The sequence below is a fragment of the Salmo salar genome, chromosome ssa23, assembly GCF_905237065.1.
Source record: "Salmo salar chromosome ssa23, Ssal_v3.1, whole genome shotgun sequence".
Taxonomy (NCBI): Eukaryota; Metazoa; Chordata; class Actinopteri; order Salmoniformes; family Salmonidae; genus Salmo; species Salmo salar.
In genome coordinates, this window is record NC_059464.1 from 11,446,266 (window position 1) to 11,458,259 (window position 11,994).

Consider the following 11,994-nt stretch of genomic DNA (forward strand, 5'->3'; position numbering starts at 1 on the left):
GCAGCTGTGTACTAGTCTCTACATATACATATGTTGAGTTGGTGGGATGTAGGTACTGGGCTTGGTGAAAGATTGGATAAATACATTACAAAACACAGCTGTAAAATGTTTTATAACACTGCATTTCCATAACATTTCACGTCAGAGCTTTTGTGCAGCCTGAGTAAGAAAGCAGATTAGTTTAGTGTTTACACTATTGTTTAGACTAGTTTTCCCTCCAAGTAAAGATGCATTTTAATTACCAATCAGTCAAAGCAAATAATTCAAGGGCAGTAACAAAACATTTTTATTACGAAGAACACAGATGCTATGTCCTAATACACTCTAGCTCCACCACCCCACCACCATGACAACTGATCTGACAGGAGCTGGACTTTCTACCAACCTTTCCCCTAAAAAAAAAAAAAAAAAAAAACACTTCTCAGGAGGATTATGACAAAAGAAAGCCATTTAATTGGGACACAGCCTAGGATGGGGTTGAGGAAGGGGAGGGGGTTCCCAAGGCACAAGTGGGCAGCAGTTCGGGATTTACTCAGTAGGGGTCAATGAAGGGGTAGTGTGGATGTCCTGCATCCCTGGGGACGGGCTTCCCATCAACCTGCAACAACAATTGGAAAAAAGTCACGAGCTAGCCAGGAGTCGGCCATAGAATCTTCTGATCGGTAGTCGGACGCGTAATCCATTGCCCCACTAGCCCACTGACAACTGCTATGGTAGAATATCAACAGAGACACTACATTTTGGTTGCTTAATTCAACCAACTGATTACATATATAGTATTAGCCCTCTATGAAACATTTAACCATTGTGAGCTGGCTATCACATAACCCATAGAACTTCAATCACATTCTCTGGTCTCACAGCCATTGTACACATATACCAGTAGAGGGAGCTCTAAAGTCACTCACTGTGATGGTTGGTACAATATAGCGCCATCCTTTGTTCAATGCCGTTATACACTTCATCTCTTCTGCTGCAAGGGTAAAGTCAAACACCTGAGGATACACACGCATTTTAGATTACGAGTCCACTCAGTAGTCAAATAATTACATGGGACTTATGAAAACAGTTTTGATGGGTAGAAATAGTAATAGAGCTTTGGTTTCTTGCTGTAGTAGACTGAATTGTGCAGCAATTTACAATTATAGATCGTCAAACAGAACAACCCACCTGGATATTCTCTTTGATCCGAGTCTCTGTCACACTTTTAGGGATCGTCACCACTCCTCGCTGCGTCTGCCATCTAGCAAAGAGAAGATGTACATGGTTTGGTTTGAGACCAAATAGGTTACATGAAAAGCAAGATCTGATCACTAGACCATATGTGTTTATTAATTTATTTTATGAATTATTGTGCTAAAAATCAGGAGGTCTTGATATATCGTACTGATACATTTATCCTGCCTACCTAAAGAGAAATTGGGATATTGAAAAAAAGTCACGATTTAAACAGGAGTCAAATCTAGAAACTTCTGATCTGTAATCAGACACATTGTTATCCATTGGGTCAAGGCAAGGTGTGTGTTTTTGTTTGTTTGTTGTGTATTTATTTTACACCTGTTTCACTGTACAGACGCAAGAGGATGGGTTCATCACCTTTAAGTTGTGGAAAACATGGCATCACTATCCTGCTGATAGGCTCATGGCATAATATCAGTTTATATTCCAAACATAATCAATGTGTTACTGGTGTCTTTATTTCTGGAATTTGATATGACATGGGGATGCTGGGTTATCATTGAGTGCTAGGCTAGAACATTACTCACCTAATGATAATTTGTGCTGGGGACTTGTTGTACTTCTTGGCCAGGGTGCCGATGGCTGGTTCATCCAGGAGGACGGGCTCGTCAGGATGCTTCCATGCCCGATCCGGTGACCCCAGTGGGCTGTACGCTGTCATCACCAGGCCCCTGTCCCGGCAGTGTTGCAGCAACTCCACCTGAGCCAGATACGGATGGCTTTCCACCTGAATAACAGAAACCACAACTGTCAGCGGGCTAGCAATGGATGACTACGGATCAGAATATTCTAGGTTTGACTCCTGTCTAGCTCTTAAACTTTACCAACTGATCTTTAGGTAAGGAGGAATAATGTACACACAGCACATGCCACATGTCAAGACATCCCTATCTAGCAAAATTCAAATCAAACAAAAACAAACTCATGTTCTAATATTTAACTGTCAACAAACAAACACTTGCTGTATTTCTGACAGGGACACGAAGAGACAGTAGGGGGAGGGTTGTATGCAAGGATATTGGAGGAGCGATGGACTGTGAGAAGACTGGTTGTGGTAGTGACAAACATACAAACACCACCCCTTTCACCGGGCTAGTGGCGCAATGGATAACGCGCCTGACTACGGATCAGAACATTCTAGGTTTGAATCTTTGCTCCCGAGTGGCACAGCAGTCTAAGGCACTGCATCGCAGTGCTAGAGGTGTCACTACAGACCCTGGTTGGATCCCGGGCTGTATCACAACCGGCCGTGATCGTGAGTCCCAAAGGTCGGCCACAATTGGCCCAGCGTCATCCGGGTTAGGGGAGGGTTTAGCCAGGTTAGGCCGTCATAGTAAATAAGAATTTGTTCTTAATTGAAATTCTGAACAGACTTGCCTAGTTAAATAAACGTAAAAATAGTTTCTAAACTGATCTTCAGGTAGGTAGCTAGCAGGGTTTCCGTTAGCTGATAACAGCCGGCTTGTAGCCGTTTAATGCTTTTAGCCTTTCATTGATTGGAACACATTTGACCGGTCATGCTTATCAGTCTATGGGTTAATTTGCATAATTCTGTGGAATGTTTATTCGTTATGCATCTTATTTATCTCATGCACAGCATACAGATACAGAGCCTTCAAGCAGAAAATCTGTCAGACATTGTTTTAAGCACAACAATTCTAATTGCAATTGTGTGTTAAAAATAGTTTGGGGCGCGATTAAAAATAGCTAATATTTGTATTGCTCAACTGGTAATTGAGGCATTCTTCCCATTCGCCACTCAAATGCATAGTCAACGGAAGGCAGGCTTCATCAGCGCATCACACCTCTTTGGATGAGCTGGTGGCAGTATGCATTTTTAAAACATATAGCTACTTAAATTGTTTGAAACCTGAACGTTTTACAAAATATTATGAGGCATGTTTTACCTTGCTTCAAAGTAGCCTAGGCAAAATCTTACCATATCCGTGGAGGCAATTTTATATAGACTTCCATATGCCATTGAAACCAGTAGCCTATTTCTCTCATGTTCTTTTGTTTTTAATTTCTATTTCATTGTCCGGTAGCCAGACATTTGGAACGTAAATGGCTATTGCTGTAAAGAGGAGACAATGAAAAGACATGTCTTTTCGTAATAAAAATTCTCAACTTAATTGAGCGAACAACAGTAGGCCTATAGCCCATCTTGACACCAACTGAGAGCATCGGCTACATCCCCGGTGAGTGTGCACTGCGCACACTCACTATCATTGTTGGGTCAGTGCCACTTAAACGTTTTTGGACAATAATTTCCTCCTCCAGTTAACAAAAACGAAAAATTGCTTCCCCAAACTTGAAAGTCGTGCGCCGCCTATGCATACAGTAGGCTACTGATTTTTCTGTTTGTTACTCCTCTTGTTGGCTGAGGAAAAGTAAATATGGACAGTTATACTATCTTCAAAATGTGCAGTAAAGACATCTCATTGCATCCTCGACTTGCATGTTCTGTTAAGATGAATTACCATAATATAAAATGTGATTTCTATCATTCTGAGCATCGTGGGTGGAAACCCTAATTAGGGTCTGGTACATTTCTCAACTGTCCGGTAAATTAAAATGCATTTTCATAACAGAAATCCTGGTAGCTAGGTATAATGTACGCACAGTCAACACATCTTCTCCTTACCTGAAGCACAGTGGGTTTGATGTTGGCTACAGACAGCACGTCGTCTATCTGTCTGCTGTTGAAGTTGGACAGGCCGATAGCCCTGATCATGCCCTTCCCCACCAGCTTCTCCATGGCAGCCCATGTCAGCTTGTAGTCGATGTCGTCATACAGCAGGGTGCCGTCCTCTGACTTAGGGAAAGGAGCGTCACCTTGTCTGTGGGAAAGGTAAGGGGAAGTACGGGCACAATGTTACCACTGAACAGTACAGGATGTCCATACAGTTTGTGTAGTTACCCAACCCCTGTAATGTGAATTGATCATTGTAGAAATTATTAAAGCAAGTTTAATACCCAGATTGAAATTAATTTAAAAAGGAAATTCTGCTAGTGTCTGGCAATCCTATAAATGTTTTGCTGTATCATGTTCAGTGAGGCTAGTGCCTCTCCAGAACCCATGATGGAGGCTACTCACTGGAAAGCGTAGGGCCAGTGGATGAGGTAGAGATCCAGGTACTCCAGCCTCAGCTCTTTCAGTGTCTTAAGCAGAGCGGGCTCAACATCCTCTGGGTGATGCTGTGTGTTCCACAGCTTAGAGGTAATAAACACATCCTCTCGCCTCAGGGCCTGTATACAGAGACAGGTGTAAACAGAGAAACACATACCCCTTTACGTGACACCATCATCGAGCTAGTGGCACAAAGGATAACTTGTGTGACAAGTCCCAAAAAATAAATATATAATAAATATACATACTGTTGAAGTCAATTGTACATACACTTACGTTGGAGTCATTAAAACATATTTTTCAACCACTCCAAAAATGTCTTGTTAACAAACTGTAGTTTTGGCAAGTCGGTTAGGACATCTACTTTGAGCATGACACAAGTACTTTTTCCAACAATTGTTTACAGACAGATTATTTCACTGTATCGCAATTCCAGTGGGTCAGAAGTTTACATACACTAAGTTGACTGACTTTAAACAGCTTGGAAAATTTCAGAAAATGTCATGGCTTTAGAAAATTCTGATATGCTAATTGACATAATTTGAGTCCATTGGATGTATACCGGTGGATGTATTTCAAGGCCTACCTTCCAACTCAGTGCCTCTTTGCTTGACATCATGGGAAAAATCAAAAGAAATCAGCCAAGACCTCAGAAAATAATTGTAGACCTCCACAAGTCTGGTTCATCCTTGTAAGCAATTTCCAAACGCCTGTTCATCTGTACAAACAATAGCACGCAAGTATAAACACCATAGGGCCACGCAGCCGTCATACCACTCAGGAAGGAGACGCGTTCTGTCTCCTAGAGATGAACGTACTTTGGTGCAAAAAGCGCAAATCAATCCCAGAACAGCAAAGGACCCTGTAAAGATGCTGGAGGAAACAGGTACAAAAGTACCTATATCCACAGTAAAACGAGTCCTATATCTGAAAGGCCACTCAGCAAGGAAAAAGCCACTACTATAAAACCGCCTTAAAAAAGCCAGACTACGGTTTGCAACTGCACATGGGGACAAAGATCGTACTTTTTGGAGAAATGTCCTGTGGTCTGATGAAACAAAAATAGAACTGTTTGGCCATAATGATCATCGTTATGTTTGGAGGAAAAAGGGGGAGGCTTGCAAGCCGAAGAACACCATCCCAACCGTGAAGCACGGGGGTGGCAGCATGTTGTGGGGGTGCTTTGCTGCAGGAGGGACTGGTGCTCTTCAAGGCATGGCATCATGAGGATGGAAAATAGTGTGGATATATTGATGCAACATCAAGTTATCAGTCAGGAAGTTAAAGCTTGGTTGCAAATGGGTCTTCCAAATGGACAATGACCCCAAGCATACTTCCAAAGTTGTGGCAAAATGGCTTAAGGACAACAAAGTCAAGGTATTGGAGTGGCCATCACAAAGCCCTGACCTCAATCCTATAGAAAATTTGTGGGCAGAACAAAAGCACGTGCGAGCAAGTGTAACCGATGTGAAATGGCTAGGTAGTTAGCGGGGTGCGCGCTAATAGCGTTTCATTCGATGATGTCACTTGCGCCGAGACCTTGAAGTTGTTCCCCTTGCTCTGCAAGGGCCGCGGCTTTTGTGGAGTGTAACGATGCTTCGAGGATGGCTGTTGATGAGTGCAGAGGGTCCCTGGTTCAAGCCCAGGTAGGGGTGAGGAGAGGGATGGAAGCTATACTGTTAGACAAGGAGGCCTACAAACCTGATTCAGTTACACCAGCTCTGTCAGGAGGAATGGGCCAAAATTCACCCAACTTATTGTGGGAAGCTTGTGGAAGGCTACCCGAAACGTTTGACCCAAGTTAAACAATTTAAAGGCAATGCTACCAAATACTAATTGAGTGTATGTAAACTTCTGACCCACTGGGAATGTGATGAAAGAAATAAAAGCTGAAATAAATCTTTCTACTATTATTTTGACATTTCCCATTCTTAAAATAAAGTGGTGATCCTAACTGATCTAAGACAGGGAATTTTTACTAGGATTAAATGTCAGGAATTGTGAAAAACTGAGTTTGTATTTGGCTAAGGTGTATGTAAACTTCAACTGTACATACATTTATATTTTAGTTATGTATATAACATGTAAAAAGTGTTGGTCCCATGTTTCATGAGCTGAAATAAAAGATCAGACATTTTCCATACACACCAAAAAAATCTGTGGCATATCAAGACGCTGATAAAACAGCATGATCATTAGACAAGTGCACCTTATGCTGGGGACAATAAAAGGCCACTCTAAACTGTGCCGTTTTGTCACACAATAGTGCCACATATGTCTCAAGTTCAGGGAGCGTGAAATTGTCATGCTGGTGGCAGGAATGTTCACCAGAGCACTTGCCAGACAATTTAAAATGTTCATTTCTCTACCATAAGCCACCTTCAATGCGTTTTAGAGAATTTGGCAGTACGTCCAACCGGCCTCAACTGCAGACCACGTGTCAGCACGCCAGCCCAAGACCTCCACATCCGGCTTCTTCACCTGCGGGATCGTCTAAGATCAGCCACCTGGACAACTGATTAAACTGTGGATTTGCACAAATGAAGAATTTCTGCACAAACTGTCAGAAACCATTTCAGGGAAGCTCATCTGCGTGCTCATCGTCCTCCCCAGGGTCTTGAACTGACTGCAGTTTGGTGTCGTAGTCAACTTCCGTGGGCAAATGCTCACCTTCGATGGCCACTGGCACGCATCTTCATGGATGAATCCCAGTTTCAACTTAACCGGGCAGACGGCGTGTAGGGAGTCCTGTGGGTGATGGGTTTGCTGATGTCAGCAATCGCGTTCTGTGAGCTTGTGTGGCCAACCACTTTGTGGCTGAGCCGTTGTTGCGCCTAGACGTTTCCACTTCACAATAACAGCACTTACAGTTGCCCGGGGCAGCTCTAGCAGGGCACTCTTTGATGAAATGACTTGTTGGAAAGGTGGCATCCTATGACAGTGCCACATTAAGTCACTGAACTCAATTTTACACAACTGTCAGCAACTGCAAACACATTTTGAAGGGGCGTCCACATACTTCGGTACACGTGTGTGTGTATGCAGCAGCGCGCTGACAGATATATTATATATATATATATATACACATTTATATATATATATATACATATATACATATATACATATATATACATATATATATATATATATATATATACACACACACAGTGGGGGAAGAAAGTATTTGATCCCCTGCTGATTTTGTACGTTTGCACACTGATAAAGAAAGGATCAGTCTATAATTTTAATGGTAGGTTTATTTGAACAGTGAGAGACAGAATAACAACAAAAATATCCAGAAAAACGCATGTCAGAAATGTTATAAATTTATTTGCATTTTAATGAGGGAAATAAGTATTTGACCCCCTCTCAAACAGAAAGATTTCTGGCTCCCAGGTGTCTTTTATACAGATAACGAGCTGAGATTAGGAGCACACTCATAAAGGGAGTGCTCCTAACTGCAGCTTGTTACCTGTAAAAAAGACCCCTGTCCACAGAAGCAATCAATCAGATTCCAAACTCTCCACCATGGCCAAGACCAAAGAGCTCTCCAAGGATGTCAGGGACAAGATTGTAGACCTACACAAGGCTGGAATGGGCTACAAGACCATCACCAAGCAGCTTGGTGAGAAGGTGACAACAGTTGGTGCAATTATTCGCAAATGGAAGAAACACAAAAGAACTGTCAATATCCCTCAGCCTGGGGCTCCATGCAAGATCTCACCTCGTGGGGTTGCAATGATCATGAGAACGGTGAGGAATCAGCCCAGAACTACACGGGAGGATCTTGTCAATGATCTCAAGGCAGCTGGGACCATAGTCACCAAGAAAACAATTGGTAACACACTACGCCGTGAAGGACTGAAATCCTGCAGCGCCCGCAAGGTCCCCCTGCTCAAGAATACATATACATGCCCGTCTGAAGTTTGCCAATGAACATCTGGATGATTCAGAGGACAACTGGTGAAAGTGTTGTGGTCAGATGAGACCAAAATGGAGCTCTTTGCCATCAACTCAACTCACTGTGTTTGGAGGAGGAGGAATGCTGCCTATGACCCCAAGAACACCATCTCCACCGTCAAACATGGAGGTGGAAACATTATGCTTTGGGGTGTTTTTCTGCTAAGGGGACAGGACAACTTCACCGCATCAAAGGGACGATGGACGGGGCCATGTACCGTCAAATCTTGGTTGAGAACATCCTTCCCTCAGCCAGGGCATTGAAAATGGGTCGTGGATGGGTATTCCAGCATGACAATGACCCAAAACACACATCCAAGGCAACAAAGGAGTGGCTCAAGAAGAAGCACATTAAGGTCCTGGAGTGGACTAGCCAGTCTTCAGACCTTAATCCCATAGAAAATCTGTGGAGGGAGCTGAAGGTTCGAGTTGGCAAATGTCAGTCTCGAAACCTTAATGACTTGGAGAAGATCTGCAAAGAGGAGTGGGACAAAATCCCTCCTGAGATGTGTGCAAACCTGGTGGCCCACTACAAGAAACGTCTGACCTCTGTGATTGCCAACAAGGGTTTTTCCACCAAGTACTAAGTCATGTTTTGCAGAGGGGTCAAATACTTATTTCCCTCATTAAAATGCTAATCATTCTATAACATTTTTGACATGCGTTTTTCTGGGTTTTTTTGTTATTCTGTCTCTCACTGTTCAAATAAACCTACCATTGAAATTATAGACTTATCATTTCTTTGTCAGTGGGCAAACATACATAATCAGCAGGGGTTAAAACACTTTTCCCCCCCCTCACTGTACATACTAACTCAAATAACCGGTGCCCCCGCACATCGACTTTGTATCGGTACCCCCCTCTATATAGTCTCGCTATTGTTATTTCACTGCTGCTCTTTAATTACTTGTAACTTCTCTCTTATTCTTATCTGTACTTTTTGAAACTGCATTGTTGGTTAGGGGCTCGTAAGTAAGCATTTCACTGTAAGGTCTACACCTGTTGTAGTCGGCGCATGTGACTAATACAATTTGTGTAAAAATCTCAGCAATACACACACAATACCCCATAATGACAAGCAAAAACAGTTTATAAATTTGCGCAAATGTATAAAAAAATCATATACCTTATTTACATAAGTATTCAGACCCTTTGCTTATGAGACTCAATTGAGCTCAGGTGCATCCTGGGAGAAAAAAACGAATCCATTTTAGAATAAGACTAACGTAACAAAATGAGTAAAAATTCAAGGGGTCTGAATACTGTTAATTCTAAATAGTATAATCTAATCTGTTCAAAACAGTGGCAGCAAATGCTGCAATTGTCATTCAGCTTGACATGCAAAAGTGAAATATGTGTATTTATGCTGTTGTTCAAATGCACAGATCGATTTATATATCTTCTCAAACTACCAGTAGTTCGAAAACTTGGCATCATTATTCTGTCATGCTGCTTTGTTGACAACTCCAACCACCTCACACCCCGGGTATTCAGCCAATCAGCAGCAACCGCCTGACTAGCACATCTCTGTCCTTCTCAGTATCTCCCGCTGATGTCTATGGTATCCACATTGATAAGCCTTAGATACTATACTTGTAGCTCTGGGCCAGGGTGATAAGTGTTTGCTTGAGCCTTCTTCAACGACCATTGAATAAGAAGACGACTCAAGCCGCATGTAACGCCCTGGACCAGAGCTACCACGTTCCTTGGTGTTGGCTTACTTTGTCAGGGCCAAGCGTCTCCTGCAGAGCCTCGCCAATCTCCACCTCGTTGCCATAGATGGCAGCACAGTCGATGTGACGGTATCCAGCCTGCAAAGCCCACACCACTGCCTGTTTCACCTGGAATACAGCACAACCCAAGAAGACAGCCATTGTTACAAAGACCCCAACAGCAAGCCCATATTGATACTACACTCCATTTTGATACAAACCTAAATTAGTCAGGATAAATATTTGATTCAAAAGATGAATGGTTAATCAATCACGTGTGAGGCACCTACCTTGCCAGGTTCGCTCTTCCATGTTCCTAGCCCGAGGAGAGGCATTTTCCGCCCGGTGTTGAGAACAGCAAAGTCATTTTTACCTGCCACTGCCATGTGTACCTGAAAGACAGGGCAGAAGACAGATGCCACAGCCGTTGGGATATTCACATTGAGCATCTCAATAGTGTTAAGTAGCTATTATTGTGTCCTCTCCATGTTCATGTTGAAAACCTAACCAGTACATTCACCTGCTGGTGGTAAAGAAAAGGTGACAATGAAAGGACCCAAATATCCTGCCCAGCACTCCCCCTGGCCTGATCCTCCTGCCTCTGGTTCATAGGACTTCTGACTGTCAGCTAATTTCGATTAACCAGAACTAAAGGCTTGCGTAATTGGCCAGCTGCTTAATTACAGTTCTATGGTACCAGTTATGTTAGCATAGATCTGTCCACAAGAGAGTAACTGTCAGCGCGCTGCTGTTTCCACAGATGCACGAGATTTGAGTCCACACCTGGACCGTCTCAGTCACTGGTCTAGAACTACTTCCTTCGCCATGCAGTTGAGTTTAGTCAGCTAGAATCACTGGCTACAATAGGCTAGCCTATTGCACCTTTTGTTAGCTAATACTCCATACTAGAAATAAGACCAGTTTCTAATAGATGGAACTAAAAGTCACAGTGAAATTAGTCCAATAATAGCTCCACTTACCCAGTAGAAATGGTGACTTAAAAATCAAGGTGTGCAATCGGAAGTCGGCTACAGTCAAACAAAGCCTGTCTGCAATCAACTTGCAATTAACGGGGTAGGGTGGACCACTGTAACTGTTGCGGTCTGCCAGTTATTAGGCAATCCTCCAACAAACGGACACGCAATGGCACTGTATCGTGCAATAATCATGCATACTGGAATAAGTAACCCAAATGTCAGTACATGATGATGTTTTCGATGTCATTTAATTTCACTGACATTCCCTTCGCCATTACGTTTAACGTAATGTATCTCTTTAATCATCTCACCTGTTTTACATTACATTTTACACGATTGAGAACAGAATCTATTCCAATGATATTTTAGCAGATTTTTTGCCCAGTTCCACCGACAGTAATTGAAATCAAAACACTGCCATAACAAAACGACAAGCAGCTGTATTCATACAGTTCCCACTTACTGTTACAGATACCAATCTGCAAAACAACCTATATATTCTTCAATGGCCCGGTCACAAATATAAAATGATTAGCTGTTTAAAAAATCCGAACTCATTTTTCTAAGATTTCCGTTTCCGGGGTTTGATCGCATTTTTATCCTGGTGCAGTTATAATGCGCGTTCAAAATAACTGGGAATTCGCAAAAAGCGAGCTCCGACTGGGAAAATTGATTTGAACGGTCATCCAACTCGAGAACTCGGGCCTCTTTCTGGAGGTCCGATTTTCCAACCTGAAGATCACTGATTTGAACTCGGAAAAAAAGAGGTCAAATCATGACGTCAGTGACCTTCAGGTCGGAAAGTTGGAGCTCTCGAAAGAGGCCAAAGTTCCCGACTTGGATTTCCGAGTTGTATGACCATTAAAACGATTTTACCAGTTGGAGTTAGTTTTTTTTCTCCGTTTTTTCGAGTTCCCAGTTGATATGAATGCGGCATAAAGAACGATCGTACACAGTCCACAGATAGGGCTAAATT

At 42.6% G+C, this 11,994-nt stretch overlaps 1 protein-coding gene across 2 annotated transcripts; it reads right to left on the reverse strand.

Annotated features, from left to right (window-relative positions):
• Window positions 1-262: 262 nt before the first annotated feature.
• LOC106584055 (aldo-keto reductase family 1 member A1-B) lies at window positions 263-11,770 on the reverse strand. Of its 2 annotated transcripts, none has more exons than XM_014168872.2 (9): window positions 11,482-11,770; window positions 10,332-10,433; window positions 10,051-10,170; window positions 4,337-4,488; window positions 3,884-4,079; window positions 1,767-1,966; window positions 1,171-1,243; window positions 909-995; window positions 263-598 (listed from the first exon to the last, which is right to left on the reverse strand). In XM_014168872.2, exons 2-9 carry the CDS (start codon window positions 10,425-10,427, stop codon window positions 533-535), a joined length of 990 nt encoding a protein of 329 aa, XP_014024347.1. In that variant the 5' UTR covers window positions 10,428-10,433; window positions 11,482-11,770; the 3' UTR covers window positions 263-532. The 2 variants fall into 2 exon arrangements, with proteins under 2 accessions (XP_014024347.1, XP_014024349.1); XM_014168874.2 differs by lacking the exon at window positions 11,482-11,770 and adding an exon at window positions 11,022-11,433.
• Window positions 11,771-11,994: the final 224 nt, after the last annotated feature.